This window comes from Garra rufa, chromosome 4 (genome assembly GCF_049309525.1).
Source record: "Garra rufa chromosome 4, GarRuf1.0, whole genome shotgun sequence".
NCBI lineage: Eukaryota > Metazoa > Chordata > Actinopteri > Cypriniformes > Cyprinidae > Garra > Garra rufa.
The window spans coordinates 1,987,087-2,007,086 of NC_133364.1; the positions used below are offsets into that span (position 1 = coordinate 1,987,087).

A 20,000-nucleotide genomic window follows, 5' to 3' on the forward strand; every position below is an offset into this window, starting at 1 on the left:
AGAGGGCGCTGTTTGACCGGGCTGTGATTTGTTTGTCGGATAAATGCAGTCAGATTTTCATCTAATAATTCCCTCTAGACCTACGGATTTCCTTGTTGATCAGTGTATTAGTAATTCTGTTTTAATAAGTCATATTTAAATAAAGAAAAGGCACAAATTCTTTCTAGTCACGTGTTTGTTTACGTGCGCGTCTGTTCCCAGATCAACAGAGGATCTTCATAATCACTAATAATTCCTGTGTGATTGTGGTTGTGCTTTATGCTAATAAATATGTAAATATAACGTGGAAGGTTCGAGTTCTGCAAATAGTTTAATATCCGACTGGCTTTCTCTGTTTGCAGTCAGATTGAGCGCCATGTAAATGATCACAATCTGTAGACTTCTGTTGTTTTTACTAAAATATTCAAACTTGATAAAACTATTATTGACTTGATTTAGAATCATTTTTTAACCACTGAAAGTCAATTTGTCATATTTAGCTACACTTCTGATGACTCTTTAGTCTCGCCAGCAATCTAAATCATTTTTCAAATACAAACACAAGCGCTCACCTCATTAAGAATGGCGCGATTTGTAACGCGGAGGTGCGAGACTTCCGGTGTCAATCACGTTTAGTTGTATAGAAACAGTCCTTTATATTGATTTATAGTACAAACTGGCATTTCTTATATTATTTAATTAATCATAATTAGAAACACACTAGTTTGTACCTCATAATTTTACAGTTTACCACACTTAGTATTCTTAGTTATTTACCAATAGGCGACAGAACCGGAAGTCTCGTACATTCAGAGTAAAAAACTACTTTCTGCATTGCAAAATAAGCTAGATGCTTAAAATCAAACATTAAAATGTATTAATATAACAAATAGCCCAACAATATGCATAAACAAGTGTGTTTAAATCATATTGATGTTTTTAGTATTTTATTAAAAGTTAGTAAAAGTTAGTAGTTAAGCACACAAACATTATTGATGCACGTTTTTTCACGAAATGTTTTAGTTTTATGTTCATTTAATGTTTTTTAATCACTGCTAGTTTTGTTTCAGAGAACACTCGAAAGTAACATTCCCACAATGTTTGTAAAAAATTAAACATTACCGTAACCTTTGCATAACCAAAATAAATGACGAAAATGTTTCAGAGAACATTCTGAAATAGCATTTTTATGTTAGTAAAACATTCTTAGGACACATATGTGACTCTGGAGCACAAAACCTTAAGTCTTGTCTTAATTAGTATATTTGTAGCAATGACAAAAAGAATTGTATGGGTCAAAATGACCAATTGTTCTTTAATGCCAAACATCATTAGGATATTAAGTAAAGATCATGTTCCATGAAGACAGAATTTCCTACCATAAATATTTCAAAACCTAATTTTTGATTAGTAATATGCATTGCTAAGAACTTCATTTGGACAACTTTAAAGGCGATTTTCTCAATATTTAGATTTTTTTGCACCCTCAGATTCCAGATCTCAGTTTTAAAAAACATTGACCCTTATGACTGGTTTTGTGGTCACATATTTGTTAGCTGGCTATATGGTTAATTGTATTTTTAATTTAATAAAATGATCATCAGACTAAAGTAAAGCAGCATAAACACACACTTTATCTGAGTGAATGGATCACACATCAGTCTTTCTGTCTGACGGCTGAACTTTGACAGGGCTGCGGAGGGTTAATGGTCTGTTTCAAAACGGCCACTAAAACGAGGAATCAGAAACACCCATCAGACCCCCACAACACTACAGCAACACAAGCTCATCTGTGTGTGTGTGTGTGTGTGTGTGTGTGTGTGTGTGTGTTCGGTTCCTCACCATCTGAACTGCAGCTGTAGGTTGAAGCTTCCAGAAAACACAGAAAGCTCATAAATCAAACAGGCCGGGGGGGCAGCAACACACACACACACACACACACACACACACACACACACACACACACACACACACACACACACACACACACACACACACACACACACACACACACACTCACACACACACACACACACACACACACACACACACACACACACACACACACACACACACACACACACACACACTCACACACACACACACACACACACACACACACACACACACACACACACACACACACACACACACACACACACACTCGCACACACACACACACACACACACACACACACACACACACACACACACACACACACACACACACAAGTTTATCTGTTAAAGTGAGAATAAAGCATCAGGTGGGTGTTCACAGACACACAGGCATGGAGATGTGGTTAATGTTCATCAGATGCATCGTTCTGCTCTGCACTCATGGAATGTCTCAATTAGATATTGAGCTGTTGGATTCCCATCCAGCATCCGCATCACTTCCTGACACACACACACACACACACACACACACACACACACACATACATTTGCATCACTGTGTGAGAGACGAGAGACAAACCTGTTTAAAAGGAAATAAAAAAATCTGAATTATTTATGACTTTATACAGAGCAAAAAGCACATTGAGTCTGATGTTTTATAACACTAATGTGACCCTGGACCACAAAACCAGTCATAAAAGTCTTCTTTTTTTTTTAAATTGACATTCATACATCATCTGAAAGCTGAATAAATAAGCTTTCCATTGACTGATTTATGTATGGTTTGTTATCCAATATTTGGCTGAGAAAAAAATGAAATCTGAGGGTGCAAAAAATCTAAATAATGAGACAATTTCCTTTAAAGTTGTTCAAATGATGTTCTTATCAATGCATATTACTAATCAAAAATTGAGTTTTGATATATTTATGATAGGAAATTTACCAAATATCTTCATGGAACATAATCTTAATATCCTAATGATTTTTGGCATAATTTGGACCCCTACAATTGTATACTGTATAACACACACAGGCATTGGTATTTATGTTCTGACTGTCTGCAGTGGTTGTTGAGGACCAGTTTATCAAATTCAGAGAACTTGTGCACATCCTTACTAATGATAATATGTGACCCTGGAGCACAGAACCAGTCTTCAGTAGCACGGCTATATTTGTAGCAATAGCCAATATTACATTGTATGGGTGCCAAAAATCAATAGGATATCAAGTAAAGATCATGTTCCATGAAGATATTTTATAAAAAATATATAAAAACTTAATTTTTGATTAGTAATATGCATTACTAAGAACTTCATTTGGACAATTTTAAAGGCGATTTTCTCAATATTACATTTTTTTTTGCACCCTCAGATTGCAGATTTTCAAATCTGTATCTAAACCAAAAATTGTCCTATTCTAACAAACCATACATATTCTAATTTAAAAAAAAGTAACCCTTATGACTGGTTTTGTGGTTTAGGGTCACATATGTATTGTAATGTAGCTAGTGTTTTGTTCTAATATTAATATTTAAAACAACACAATTAATCAATCTTATTTTTGGGGATTTAAGGCAAGTTCACTGCAAAAAATAAATAAATAAATAAATAAATAAAATGCTTTTCTTACTTTTCTTGTTTCCAGGCAAAATATCTAAAAATTCTTAAATCAATAAGGATTTTCTAGACAAGTAAAAATTATTTTCTTTTTTTAAGAAAAAAAAAAAAAAAACAAGTCAAAAGTTTTTGCTTAGAAAAAGATAATCTGCCAATGGGGTAAGCAAAAAAAATCTTATTTCAAACTGATTTTTTTTTATCCTATTGGCAGATGATTTTAATTGTTTTTCTTGCATTTAATTTTGACTTGTTTTTTCTGAAAATTTGTACTTGTCTAGAAAATTCTTCTTGATTTAAGAATTTTTTGATATTTTGGCTGGAAACAAGACAAAAATCTAGGTAAGAAAATCATTTGCCGTGTTTGAGGTTATTTTTTTATATTTTTACAACATTTACAACATGACCTTCAGAACAATCTCAAAGAAAAAAGATAAAGAACATATTTGGGAGTACAAAATATTCTTACATTTATTCTTTAGTTTGAATATTTTTAATTTCTTAAAGTGCACCCAAAAATGAAAAATAATTATATTTATAATTTACTCACCCTCAAGTTAAGTTTCTTTTTTCTGTTGAACACGAAATATATTTTAAAGTATGAAAAAATACTATGGAACTCAGTGGACACTAATATTCTTCAAAAAATATTTTGTGTTCAACAGAAATTCACATAGGTGTGGGACAGTAAATGAATTTTAGTTTTTGGGTGAACTGTCCCTTTAAGAATGTTTTGTGAGTGCAGCCCTGCTTTGAGTTGAACAGAAACACTTTTCATAAGAGCTGCAACACTATTACATCTCTCTCTCTCTCTGTGTGTGTGTGTGTGTGTGTGAGAGAGAGAGAGAGAGAGAGAGTAAGTGTTTGTGTGTGTTGTGCATCTGTTGCTCACAGCTCTGCAGCATTTAATGCAGAATCCTGCACATGGTGAAACATCTCAGATGGGACTCGTGAATACATGACAGTTTTAAGAGCAACGACTGTCTGTACACACACACACACACACACACACACACACACACACACACACACACACACACACACACACACTCTCTCTCTCTCTCTCTCTCTCTCTCTCTCTCTCACACACACACACACACACACACTCTCTCTCTCTCTCTCTCTCTCTCTCTCTCTCTCTCTCTCTCACACACACACACACACACACACACACACACTCTCTCTCTCTCTCTCTCTCTCACACACACACACACACACACACACACACACACACACACACTCTCTCTCTCTCTCTCTCTCTCTCTCACACACACACACACACACACACACTCTCTCTCTCTCTCTCTCTCTCTCTCTCTCTCTCTCTCACACACACACACACACACACACACACAGGAGGCCCATCTGCTTGAGTGACCTGTAGTAATTAGTTATTAATCTTCCCATGAGACGGAGCTGAGCTGGAATACATTAGTACGCTTACTGACTCACAACACACACGCGAGATGGAAACCCACCGGGGGTTAAGGGTAGACAGACAGAGACCAAGGGGCGGAGCATGTCAGGGACAGAGCGAGCCGATTGGATATTGACTATAATGATGTAATGTTGAATGTTTGAACAAGTCTATACTAAATATGTGAGGCTTGTCAATACAAAACACACTGACACATCTCTGGGGTGGTGTTAGTGCTCGCTAAGGTGTTGGGTGTTTTGTAACACACACACACACACACACACACACACACACTGGTTTACATGTTTTATGGGGACATTCCATAGGCGTAATGGTTTTCATACTGTACAAACCGTATTTTCTATCGCCCTAACCCTACCCTACACCTAAACCTAGCCCTCACAGGAGATTGTGCAAACTTTTACTTCCTCAAAAAAACTCATTGTGCATGATTTATAAGCCTGTTTCCTCATGGGGACCTGAGAAATGTCCCCACAAGGTCAAAATCTACTGGTATTCCTATCCTTGTGGGGACATTTGGTCCCCATAACGTGATGAATACCAGGTGCACACACACACACACACACACACACACACACAGAGTCAGTGATGCTCCAATATGTTGAACATCTGGGTGTGATGTCAGACAGCTGTAATTTCTGATACTCACCTCAGATGATTTTTTGACAGAAACAGCAGCATGACTTTATCCTGGAGAAGCAGAACAGGCTTCGGTTGAAAAATAGACATGTAAAATGCATGGGTTAAATCTGCACACATGCAAAAAACCACAGAGCACAGACGCAGCCTGATGTCAACCTTTTCATACGAATCTGTTTTACAAAAAACTCTCTTCACAGACCAGAATGACTGAAAATACTTCTAAACACCCCCAAAAAACACACATTTTTGCATTTATTAAATTGACTGTATATAAAATTCCATTTCATTTTAATTGACAGCGTTGATCATTTCACGGGTGAATTTGATGAAAACCGCAGGGAAATTATTTTTCTCAAATTGCAAGAAATTATATTCTGCATAAAGAAAATGAAGCTGATTATTTTATAACAATCAAGTTCTGATTACTGTAATGCAACTGGATATCTCTTGACACTTTTTAAATTGAAATCAACACAGTTGGTGCAACCAATGCAACTATGATCTATGATCAAAATACAATTGATTTTTTCATCAGAATAATGAGATTTGGGGTGAACCCAAAAAATGCATTTTTTTGCAGTTCTCTTTTTTTTTAGATTATTGTAAACAATACATACATATTTTCAATCAAGTCAATAAAACCAATGCAATTATAATATGTAAATATAATTGATTTTGGATGAAACCAATGAGAACTGGGTTGAACTGACATGAAAATAATGTCATACACTAACGCAAAAAAAAGTGTTTATTATTTTATCTTATATGATTTTCATCAGATTACTGTAAATAATAGATTTGTTTTTAATTAAAATGAACAAATTAAAGTCAGTGCAACCAATGCAACTACAATCCCTGAATACTACTTTTTGCATTAAAATGATATGCAAGGTGAAAATGTTCTTAATTAACATAAAAATTCTCAGGGCAAACATAAAACGTAATTTTCATTGTGCATTCTTCTTTTTATCACAGCTCTCATGATATACTATAAATAATACACTTTCAATTTTTCAATTAAACTCAACAAATTAAAGGCAGTACAACTGATGTAATTATGGTGTAAATACTGCAAAATATAAATAATTTTGTATTAAAATAATGAGAACTGGGGCGAAGTGACTGAAATAATGTCAGAGCAACAAAAAACTTCATTTTCTTCATGCATTCCTAATTTTTAATCCTTTTTTCAAGATCTTATTATTCACTTTAGATTGCTGTAATAGATTTTATTTCAGTTATCAAATTAAAAGCAATACAACTACATTGTGTAAATCTGTAAATAATGCAAAATTGAACTGATTTTGCATTAAAACAATGATATGGGGTGAACTGACGTGATGATTAATGCCACAGTGCAAACAAAAACGTCAAGTGCCTTCATGCATTCTTCATTTTTCTTCTACTGTAAATCAAATTAAATCAACAAATTAAAAAGCAGTACAACCAACGCTGTAATACTGCAAAAAAGGCTTATCTTTCTTAGTATTTTTATCTCGTTTCTAGTCAAAATATCTAAACATTTTTAAATTAACATGCATTTACTAGACAAGCAAAATCACATAAGATATTTAATCTTGTTTTAAGCAAAAGTAACTTAATTTCGTTTTTTATCCTTGGAAATAAGATTAAATATCTTATGTGGTTTTGCTTATTTAGTAAATGCATCTTTTTCTCAGACATGAAAATATCCAAATCATGTGTCATTAGTAACCCTTTGAAATTATCAATAATTATTTTTGGAATTTTTGGAAAAGTGAGAAAAATTTGACATTTTTATAGTTGGTCAAAATTGTGAGCGGTGGGATAATGTGTATACTGAATGTACAAATTTCTGCAGTCATAAAATTGGTTATATATCTTAGCCCAGCTATTTTCAACTGTTTGGGTCATTATTATGCATAAAAAACCCTTCTACAACGTTGAAAGCAATACTGAGATAAAATACAACAAAATATAATCCTCAACATATTTCAAAATTGTTACTTTATTGTAACATATATCATCAAATTGTAATATTAGTGCTAGCAGTATTGCAACATCAATATTGATACTAATTTGTAACATTTGAGCTTTTGATTTAGTGCAATATTTTGTCATTGCAAGTTTTAGCACAATCTTTACTAACAACTGCATTGGATTTATATTGTAGACCTAAGTTGACTGTTATCCCATCGAGAACAACATGTTTACTCCTCCTATGACCACACTCAACAAAACTCAATATATATGTATTTTTATATATTAATATTACACACCTTAGAGATAATGTGTACCAGAAATCTTGCTCATATCTTTGTTAACATACTTTACTAGCCTTATGTTTTGGAGCTTTGATGCAACCTTCATCATCTCAAGGTGCAAACAGGAAATAAACTGCTCTGGTCACGTGACAATTTGCACTAAACATGTGAAACTGCACACCCTTTATTATTGTGTTCCATGTTTGCAGGAAATGCACTGAAACATCAGTCAGTAAAGTGTTTGGTGCTTTTAAAATGAAAACCTTCGGTGGGACTACATGAGTTCATTTAAGGATTTTTACATATTTTGACTAGAAACGAGACAAAAATGCTTAAGATAAGCCTTTTTTTTGGGCAATGAAAGTAACGATTCTTAAATAATGCCACAGTGCAAAAACAAAAAAAGTATATTCTTCATGCAAAATATAATTTCTTCCTCTGTTTGTGTTGTTCTTGATGGTACTTGTATAAAGAACGCTGTCATTTTTCCATTTTTTTTTTTTCAGTGTTTGCATGATTTTCTCTGTTCATAAAGCAGCGGGTGTTTTTCCGGTCAGCTGCCGTTGGTGATGATGACGGATGTGCCGTTGTGCGCGGCGCCGGTCTGAAAGTGCACGTGCGCGTTCACGTCATAATGAGCGGGAAACCCGCGCAGGTTTTGTGGGCCGTTGAGCGGCTCCAGGCTGCATCCGGCGAGGGGCCTCAGGGAGCGCGTGTGCCCGTCCACGGCTTCTCTTTCCTGGGTGGAGAACAGCAGCGGGCTGCCCTGGGTCTGGAGGTGCGGCGAGACCGACGGGGGCCGACGGGACAGTCTGTCCGACCCGGGGCTGCTCAGACCGGACAGCGAGGCCGGACTCCCGTCATTGTCGTCTCTGTGCAGGATGAGTCGGCCTGGAGGCCCACGGCAGACGGAGGAGAAGTAATCGCTCATGCGGCCGTCCTCCACCTTAATGGGCTCCTCTCTGCCTCCCATCAGGCTTTGGGACTCCCGCGGGCTCACGTGAAATGCCCTGTTGTCATGACAACTGTTTTCGGAATCGCCCGAGGAGCCTGGAGAAGCGTCCGTGCGCTCGTCGTCCCAATGAGCTGCCAATGAGATTTAATTTAACAGCGTTATGCTCGTGCTCAAACTCCCTCACGACTCATTATGAACTTGTTTGTGTTTATATTTAGATGTTTATTTATATATATATATTAGTCTATTATCCGCATGATTTTTAAGGTGCATTTAATAATTGTTTACAATTAAGGCTGTGAAAAACATGCTTAATTATGAATATGAACACTTACTTACTTTGTCTAGTAATTAACAACTGGCCTATGTGACATCAGCCCAAAACATTTAAACATTTTAATTTTATTAACTAAGTAAGTTGTTTTGATTAAAGATAAGAATTATTTTTGATTTTCACAATAAGAATGTATTAAAGTTAATACAGTCATGTTGATGCACCAGTAAGATTTTTGTTGTTGTTGTTTTTTTTAAAGCAATTAATAGTTTTATTCATCAAGGATAGATTAAAATGATCAAAAGTGTGAGTGAAGTTATTTATATACACTGCTGCTCAAAAGTTTGGGATCAGTAAGACTTTTAATGCTTTGTAAATAAATAATATATTTGTAAAAAAAAAATTAAGCTTCAAGCTTAAATGTTTTGAAGGCAATACAGTCTGTCAGATGAATGGATGGATAAATGGATAGATGTTTTAGCATGTAGCTAGCATGATTAGCAAGTTACTAGCATGTTTCTAACTTATTTTGCATGTTACTAGCATGTAGCTAGCATGATTAACAAGTTACTAGCATGTTTCTAACTTATTTTGCATGTTACTAGCATGTAGCTAGCATGATTAACAAGTTACTAGCATGTTTCTAACTTATTTTGCATGTTACTAGCATGTAGCTAGCATGATTAACAAGTTACTAGCATGTTTCTAACTTATTTAGCAAGTTACTAGCATGTTTCTAACTTATTTAGCAAGTTACTAGCATGTTTCTAACTTATTTGGCATGTTACTAGCATGTAGCTAGCATGATTAACAAGTTACTAGCATGTTTCTAACTTATTTTGCATGTTACTAGCATGTAGCTAGCATGATTAACAAGTTACTAGCATGTTTCTAACTTATTTAGCAAGTTACTAGCATGTTTCTAACTTATTTTGCATGTTACTAGCATGTAGCTAGCATGATTAACAAGTTACTAGCATGTTTCTAACTTATTTTGCATGTTACTAGCATGTAGCTAGCATGATTAACAAGTTACTAGCATGTTTCTAACTTATTTAGCCAGTTACTAGCATGTTTCTAACTTATTTAACAAGTTACTAGCATGTTTCTAACTTATTTAGCAAGTTACTAGCATGTTTCTAACTTATTTAGCATGCTACTAGCATGTTTCTAACTTATTTAGCATGTTACTAACATGTAGCTAGCATGATTAACAAGTTACTAGCATGTTTCTAACTTATTTAGCATGCTACTAGCATGTTTCTAACTTATTTAGCATGTTACTAACATGTAGCTAGCATGATTAACAAGTTACTAGCATGTTTCTAACTTATTTAGCAAGTTACTAGCATGTTTGTAATTTATTATGCATGTTACTAGCATGTAGCTAGCATGATTAACAAGTTACTAGCATGTTTCTAACTTATTTAGCAAGTTACTAGCATGTAGCTAGCATGATTAACAAGTTACTAGCATGTTTCTAACTTATTTAGCAAGTTACTAGCATGTTTCTAACTTATTTAGCAAGTTACTAGCATGTTTTTAACTTATTTAGCATGTTACTAGCATGTAGCTAGCATGATTAACATGTTACTAGCATGTTTCTAACTTATTTAGCATGTTACTAGCATGTAGCTAGCATAATTAACAAGTTACTAGCATGTTTTTAACTTATTTTGCATGTTACTAGCATGTAGCTAGCATAATTAACAAGTTACTAGCATTTTGGTAGCATGTTTCTAGCATGATAAGCATATTTCTAGCATATTTGTAACATAATTAACATGTCAATAGCGTGTTGCTAGCATGTTTTTTACTTATTTAACATGTTACTAGCATGTAGCTAGCATAATTAACAAGTTACTAGCATGTTTTTAACTTATTTTGCATGTTACTAGCATGTAGCTAGCATAATTAACAAGTTACTAGCATGTTTTTAACTTATTTTGCATGTTACTAGCATGTAGCTAGCATAATTAACAAGTTACTAGCATGTTTTTAACTTATTTAGCATGTTACTAGCATGTAGCTAGCATAATTAACAAGTTACTAGCATGTTTTTAACTTATTTTGCATGTTACTAGCATGTAGCTAGCATAATTAACAAGTTACTAGCATTTTGGTAGCATGTTTCTAGCATGATAAGCATATTTCTAGCATATTTGTAACATAATTAACATGTCAATAGCGTGTTGCTAGCATGTTTTTTACTTATTTAGCATGTTACTAGCATGTAACTAGCATGATTAACAAGTTGCTAGCATGTTTCTTATTTAGCATTTTCCTAGCATGTAGCTAGCATAATTAACAAGTTACTAACGTGTTGCTAGCATGTTTTTAATTTATTTAGCATGTTACTAGCATGTAGCTAACATGATTGACAAGTTACTAGCATGTTGCTAGCAAGTTTCTAGCATGATTAGCATGTTTCTTGCATGTTTCTCACATGATTAACATGTTACTAACATGTAGCTAGCATGATTAGAATGTTGCTAGCGTGATGTTAGCATTACTAGCCTGATTAGCATGTTGTTAACATGTTTCTAGCCTGATTAGCATGTTGTTAGCATGATTAGCATGTTGTTAGCATGTTGTTAACATGTTTCTAACCTAATTAGCATGTTGTTAGCCTGATTAGCATGTTGTTAACATGTTGTTAACATGTTTCTAACCTAATTAGCATGTTGTTAGCATGATTAGCATGTTGTTAACATGTTTCTAACCTAATTAGCATGTTGTTAGCATGATTAGCATGTTGTTAACATGTTTCTAACCTAATTAGCATGTTGTTAGCCTGATTAGCATGTTGTTAGCATGTTCCTAACCTAATTAGCATGTTGTTAGCCTGATTAGTATGTTGTTAGCATGTTGTTAACATGTTTCTAACCTAATTAGCATGTTGTTAACATGATTAGCATGTTGTTAGCATGATTAGCATGTTGTTAGCATGTTGTTAACATGTTTCTAACCTAATTAGCATGTTGTTAACATGATTAGCATGTTGTTAGCATATTGTTAACATGTTTCTAACCTAATTAGCATGTTGTTAACATGATTAGCATGTTGTTAGCATGTTGTTAACATGTTTCTAACCTAATTAGCATGTTGTTAGCATGATTAGCATGTTGTTAGCATGTTTCTAGCATGATTAGCCTGTTACTAGCATGTTACTAGCATGATTAGAATGTTGCTAGCATGATGTTGGCATGATGTTTTATAAAAATAAACAAAAATCAGCACATTAGAATGATTTGTGAAGGATCATGTGACTAAAGACTGCAGTAATGATGCTGAAAATTCAGCTGCCCATCACAGAAATACATTACATTTTAACAGGTATTCACATAGAACACAGTTATTTTAAATGACAATAATATTTCACATTTTTACTGTATTTCTTTCAAATGAACGCAGCTTTGCTGAGCAGAAGAGACTCTTTCAGAAACATGGACAAATCTTAATTATGCCAAATGTATAAATGGCTGTATATCACAGTTTCAAACTGTTTTCAACATCAATAATACTCAGAAATTAGCAGCAAATCAGAATAATTTCTGAAGGGTCATGTGACTGACCGTGAGCGTGATACGTTCTGCTGTCAAACTGTCCTCCGTTGTGTTGAGCTGCTTTAGTGAGCGGTGGGACGGTTCGTGTGGCGTCCCACCATCCCTCTCTCCCGCTGACCCCCAGGACGTAGCGTCCGCTCTGATCGCTCAGATGTGTGTGTGTTTGAACACAGCTGTGCATGGCGTCGCTCTGAGAGAGAGCGTAACACAGCGAGCCGCACGCCGCTTCTGACGCCTCGCTGTGATCCAGACGCTGCGGGGAGGCGGAGTCTGTCAGAGGGCTGCCGCCCCATTGGCTGTCGCGGTCGGAGTCTGAGCGCTCCGGCTGGAAGGACGAAAACTGCTGATAAACGGAACAGGAAGTGAGGAGAGAAAACATTGAAAAACACACTCGAGAAAAATACAGCATGGATTTCATGTTGTCTTAAGTTAATCATTATTTTTGCTCTTTTTTTCATGAAATAAAAATGCATGAGATAAAGTGCATGGTAAAGTGTTGCCAAAGTTTTATATATTGTTCTTTCTGTGTGTGTGTGTGTGTGTGTGTGTGTGTGTGTGTGTGTGCTCTATCTTTTCTAACTGATCAAACTTATGGTTTTCCTAAAAATGACGATTAAAACTGGTGAAAACCCCATAGACTTACATTGAGGGAATGTTCAAATGATCAACACTATTCAAACTCCAACTGTCAAAATTCAAATTTAAACTCCCACAATCCCTTGAGACTAAATCTCACTTCTATCAACTATTTCTAATCCATTCAAACTTCCATTTGATCTAATATTCATCATCTATTTAACTATCTAGCCTAGCCTAGCAACTACAATCATGCTAGTAACTTGATAGTCATGCTAGCAACATGTTAATCATGCTAGAAACATCCTAGTAACTTCCCAGTCATGCTAATATCATGCTAGTAACTTACTAATCATGCTAGAAACATGCTAACAATTTGCTGATCATGTTAGAAACATTAGAAACATGTTGGAAACATGATAGCCACTTGCTAGTCAGGCTAGAAACATGCTAGCAATTTGCTAATCATGTTAGAAACGTTAGAAACAGGCTGGAAACATGCTAGAAACTTGTTTATCAGCCTAGAAACATGTTAGCAAATTGCTAATCATTCTAGAAACATGCTGGAAACATGCTAGCAACTTGCTAATTATGTTAGAAACATGCTAGAAACCTGCTTATCATGATAAAAACATGCTAACAACTTGCTAGTCAGGCTAGAAACATGTTAGAAACATGCCAGCAATTTGCTAACCATGTTAGAAACGTTAGAAACAGGCTGGAAACATGCTAGCAACTTGTTAATTAGCATAGAAACATGTTAGCAAATTGCTAATCATTCTAGAAACATGCTGGAAACATGCTAGCAACTTGCTAATCATGTTAGAAACATGCTAGAAACCTGCTTATCATGATAGAAACATGCTAGCAACTTGCTAGTCAGGCTAGAAACATGCTAGCAATTTGCTAATCATGTTAGAAACGTTAGAAACAGGCTGGAAACATGCTAGAAACTTGTTTATCAGCCTAGAAACATGTTAGCAAATTGCTAATCATTCTAGAAACATGCTGGAAACATGCTAGCAACTTGCTAATCATGTTAGAAACATGCTAGAAACCTGCTTATCATGATAAAAACATGCTAACAACTTGCTAGTCAGGCTAGAAACATGTTAGAAACATGCTAGCAATTTGCTAATCATGTTAGAAACGTTAGAAACAGGCTGGAAACATGCTAGCAACTTGCTAATCATGTTAGAAACATGCTAGAAACCTGCTTATCATGATAAAAACATGCTAACAACTTGCTAGTCAGGCTAGAAACATGTTAGAAACATGCTAGCAATTTGCTAATCATGTTAGAAACGTTAGAAACAGGCTGGAATCATGCTAGCAACTTGCTAATTAGCATAGAAACATGTTAGCAAATTGCTAATCATTCTAGAAACATGCTGGAAACATGCTAGCAACTTGCTTATTGTGCTCAAAACATGCTAATGACATGCTAGTAACTTGCTAATCATGTTAGAAACATACTAAACATGTTAGAAAAATGTTAGAATCATGCTAACTACATTCTAATCACGCTAGCAACATGCTAATCATTTAATCTATCTATATAAGGTTAAAAACTTCAAGCTTTCACAGCTGCTTTACATTTCCAAGCTAGGATTTCACAAGTCAAAGTTTATCTTGACAAACTTTTTAATCTAGTTTTTTTATATTTTCTCTCAGAACTACTTATTTTCATTATTTATCTGGACATCCATAATTAAACATTTTGTCTATAAAAAATGAACACTGATGTATGGTTTGTTAGGAGAGGACAATATTTGGCTGAGATACAACTATTTGAAAATCTGGAATCTGAGGGTGCAAAAAAATCTAAATATTGAGAAAATCGCCTTTAAAGTTGTCCAAATGAAGTTCTTAGCAATGCATATTACTAATAAAAAATAAAGTTCTGATATATTTACAGTAGGAAATTTACTAAATATCTTCATGGAACATGACCTTTACTTAATATCCTAATGATAAAAGTACACTATATGTGTGGCACCTGTGAGTATGGAGAAACCAGGATCTTCCTCCTGCTGTTTGCCGCTGGGGTTTTGTCCTCCGGCTCGTGGTGGTTTGCGTATGGAAACGCGGGTTTGCTGGGGTTCAGCTGATCCAGAGACAGGGCCATGCCTTTATACTCCGTGTCCCTGAACACACATCATCATCATCATCATCATCATCATCTTCAGATTATTACAGTAAATATGCTGTATAGGCACCACATTCACTGCTGTAGTTTACTCTCATAATGCATTCAGGTCATTTTTTAAGATCTAACACCTTTCTTGATTTTTAGGTTGGTTTGAGAAAGCAAATCCACTGATCTACTATTTCAACTACTTCTTTTTCTTCTGAGCCTACATTTACACTGGATCTCCTCCTACAGCTTTAAAGCTACAATCACCAAACTCGGGTCAGACATGGATTGCTATGTTTTCTAAGCGTCAGACTCATGATTTTAGTTACTCACACAACACTCACTCAGTGTAGCTTTAGTTGACAAATACAAAGTTGGGAGTGTTTCAGTGAGTCAGAAGTGTTGTTTTAATGCGACAGGAGGGTTAATCAGTTTGTAGAGCGATCGCCGCTGTTGAACCCGAGTCGTGTGACTCAAAGGACAGCTTGTGAAACGTGTCGGTGTGATTTCACAGCTGTGGTTTCGTGTTCGTCTCCTCTGACCCGCAGACGTCTGAACTACTGAACTCACCGAGACACACCGCAAACAGCCTTTATCCTGCTCTTATCATGAAAATCACACCTGAGACGCCTGAACGCCGTATGCTTGTGTTCTGAGCCGCAGGTATTCATCATTTCTGACAGCGGTGAGATTGTACTGAATATTTACTGTTTCAGACGACCTCAGTTTGACACACAACTGTAAACGAAAGACTGAAAACAAACATAACAGTAGTGCATACGACACGTCTGGAAATACAGCTTCGCATCAAAGCTATAAATTACATTTTAAAACAAAGAAGCTGTTTTAAATTGTAAATATGTTTTACAGTTTTACTGTTTTTACTTTATTTTTAATTAAAAAAAATGTAGCCTTGGGGAGCAAAAAAAAATCATTAAAAAAACTGTATGACCCAAACTTTTGAGTCAGCTTTGAATCAAAGATATTAATTTAATTTAAAAATATATTTAAATAAAAAAACAGATATTTGTATGTTTTACTATTTTACTGTATTTTTATTTAAAAAATATAGGGTTGCTAAGCAATAAAATAGAAAACATTTAAAAAATCTTGTGATCCAGAGCTATTTATCATATTATATCAAAAGATATAAATAATATCAAAGATATAAATCTAATTTTAAAATATATTTAAATAACAAACAGCTATTTTAAGTTGTAAATATATTTTACAATTTTACTGTTTTTACTATATTTTTAATTAAATAAATGTAGCCTTGAGGAGCAGAAGAATTTAAATCATTAAAAAAAATCTTATGACCCAAACATTTGAGTGTATATATATATATATATATAGTCTGGAAATTCAGTGTTGCATCAAAGATATAAATTACATTTTTAAATATATTTAAATTACAAACAGCTATTTTAAATTGTAAATATGTTGTACTATTTTACTGTATTTATATTTAAAAAATATAGGATTGCTGAGCAATAAAACAGAAATCATTGAAAGAAATCTTACGACCCAGAGTTGACTTTTGAGTGTATATACATAGTCATAATATTCTGGAAATTCAGTGTTGCATCAAAGATATAAATAAAATTTTTAAATATATTTAAATAACAAACAGCTATTTTAAATTGTAAATATGTTTTACAATTTTACTGTTTTTACTGTATTTTTGATTCAATAAATGTAGCCTTGATGAGCATAAGAGTAGTAATCATTAAAAAAAATTGTACAACCCAAACTTTTGAGCGTATACACAAAGTCTGGAAATTCAGTGTTGCATCAAAGATATGAATTACATTTTTAAATATATTTAAATAACAAACAGCTATTTTAAATTGTAAATATGTTGTACTATTTTACTGCAATTTTTATTTAATAAATATAGGATTGCTGAGCAATAAAATAGAAATCATTGAAAGAAATCTTACGACCCAGAGTTGACTTTTGAGTGTATATACTTAGTCATAATACTCTGGAAATTCAGCTTTGCATCAAAGATATAAATTACATTTTAAAATATATTTAAATAACAAACAGCTATTTTAAATTGTAAATATATTTTACAGTTTTACTGTTTTTACTATATTTTTGATTTAATAAATGTAGCTTTGAGGAGCAAAAGAATTTAAATCATTTAAAACAAATCTAATGTATTTAAATAACAAACAGCTATTTTAAATTGTAAATATATTTTACTGTTTTTACAGTATTTTTGTGCGACTCACGTGAGCACGTAGTTGACGCTGACGATGCAGTGCGGACGAGACGAGCGGCTGTTGTGAACGATGGTGGCGTAACTCTGCACCCAAACCCAGCCGCCGTGTTTGGACAGGAAACGGTAGTATTTAGTGGTCACCTGACCTTTGACCAGCACTGCAGAGACAAACACACACATATTAATCATCAAAACAATTTAAATGAATTCATATTCAATATATATATCACATTTGTAAAAGTCAGAAAGGGTGGAACATTGTTTAGACTCACGGAGGTGATGAGCGCAGCGCAGGTGAAAACTGTCACAGCTGTGCACGTGATGATACAGGGTCTTCTCAATCAGGTCCTGTGGTTCATATCCTGTCAGCTCTGAAACCCTTAAAGGCACAGAGCTCTGAATCAGTGGAATCGACATTACAGAAGTCATTTTTATCCGCTCCACACCTGTCTCCCGCTCACCTGGAGTCGAGGAAGATGAGCTTCATATCCAGACTGGCTCTGAACATGAACATGTTGCTGTGCAGCTTGATCTCGGTGACGGCGCTGGGCGGTAATGTGTGTCCCACCGCCACCAGACCCACGTTCTGATAGCAGCCGTCCAGCGGAGACGCCTCCAGACTCAGCGGCCGGATCTTCAGATAGCCGCTGCAGTGGATCACCTGCGGGGTCAAAGGTCAGGCTCCGTTAGTGTGTGTCAGCCGACGAGGCATCTGTCCGTCTGTGTGTCCGTACCTTATATCCTCCGCTCGTCAGTCCGGCGTTACGCTTGGCCAAAACACACTTCATCCTCAAGAAGAACGAGCGCTCCACTTCATACTCTGAAAAATTCAACATTGCATTCATATGCATGATAATAATGATAGTTTAGTCACATTATTGTTATATTAACCTGGTGTTTTGCAGGTTAATTAAATTGTCTTTGAAAAATTTAACTCAGAAATTGATAGTAAATTTCACAAATAATTACAAAGAAATGGCAAGTAACACTGAATTTAAGTGAAATTTTAAACAAGAAAGATTAAAATTATTCTTGTAAAAATGAAAATAGCTTAAAATAAAAAAATACTCCTGTTATATTATTTTATTCTTTATATTTATATATTTTGTGCCTAAAACAGTCCCCTGTATAATATGCATAATACTTGCACAACATACTACAAAATAATTTTAATCTATATAAAAAAATCTTTAAAATACTATAATATAATATTGTATCACAGTACAAAATGTAATGTAAAACTATTTGTGCCCATTTTATTTAAAATGTTCCCTTACAACCCAACTAAACTGAAAATAGTGTATACATATATATATACTTGGAAAAACTAAAATAATTTTTGAAAAATAAATAAATAAATGTTTATGTGCAGTAATTTTATATTTCATAGTTCTTAATTTAATTTAAGACTATTTGAGCCTATTTTATTTGAAATATTCCCTTACAATTTAAATATTAAATAATTAGGGTAATTTTTACTTATATATTTTGTATATTTGTAGGATTTTAAACTTTGACTTGGAAAAAAACAAAAATAATTTTTGAAAAAAGAAAAAAATTATTTGTATAAAAATTGTATAATTTTTTTTTTTTTTACTGTGTGTTTGTGTGTATATGTGCAGTAAGTTTTATATATTTTGTGTCATAGTTCTTAATTTAAAATTTTTATTGTGTAATAATTTACATAATTCTTGTACAACATACTTAGATTTTTTTTTATAATTTTTGGTGAAAAAAAATCTATTTTTTACTGTGTGTTTGTGTATATGTACAGTAATTTTATTTTTTACTATATTTTGTGTCAGAGTTCTTAATTTGAATTTGAATTAATTAAAAAAAACAGTCCTAATTACATTTTTAACATTGCACCATTTTAATTTACAACTTACAATATTTTTTCAGTCTACATTAGAAATGCATGAGAAAACATGTGCGTGTGTTTGTTGTTTTTGCGTGTGGTGTCAGACGTCTCACCGTGGATGAAGTGCGAATGGTAGGAGGGTTGAGGCGTCAGAACGGCGGCCATCTCGTCGTGATCGGCCGGATGAACGTACTCATAAATACTGTTCCCGGTCAATTCTACCTGTGTGAAAGCACGTCTGTAACTCCACTGGAGCAGAAGAGCACAAAAGCACATCAGATATTAGTTAGTTCTTCACCTGTGAGAGACCCAGATGGACCGACGCCGTCTCTGAGATGTACATGATCTTCCCGTCCGCCGCCACCACGAATATAAAGCCGTCTAACGTCTGCAGATCACAGAATGTCAGACAGATCATCACAGAAACCGGCCAAAGACAAGAACATCTGGAAAGAAGCTTCGTTAAACATGTTCCAATGACATCAAAACAGCACATGCGTGGAAATGAACATTAGCTTAGCTCTACACAATCTCCTGCTATATTTCTGAATGAATACAAGCCAATAATGATAATGAGAATGATAATAATA

General features: G+C 34.5%; 1 protein-coding gene across 1 annotated transcript in view; it reads right to left on the reverse strand.

Annotated features, from left to right (window-relative positions):
- Window positions 1-8,364: 8,364 nt before the first annotated feature.
- LOC141333411 (single-minded homolog 1-like) overlaps window positions 8,365-20,000 on the reverse strand; it is an 11,807-nt gene continuing 171 nt past the window's right edge. Inside the window, exons 2-10 of the mRNA XM_073838400.1 lie at window positions 19,709-19,798; window positions 19,524-19,632; window positions 18,284-18,369; window positions 18,011-18,210; window positions 17,822-17,928; window positions 17,560-17,707; window positions 15,182-15,329; window positions 12,616-12,949; window positions 8,365-8,897 (exon numbers count right to left, since the gene is read on the reverse strand). Of these exons, the coding sequence (XP_073694501.1) occupies window positions 8,365-8,897; window positions 12,616-12,949; window positions 15,182-15,329; window positions 17,560-17,707; window positions 17,822-17,928; window positions 18,011-18,210; window positions 18,284-18,369; window positions 19,524-19,632; window positions 19,709-19,798 (1,755 nt within the window). The remainder of the gene's footprint in view (window positions 8,898-12,615; window positions 12,950-15,181; window positions 15,330-17,559; window positions 17,708-17,821; window positions 17,929-18,010; window positions 18,211-18,283; window positions 18,370-19,523; window positions 19,633-19,708; window positions 19,799-20,000) is intronic.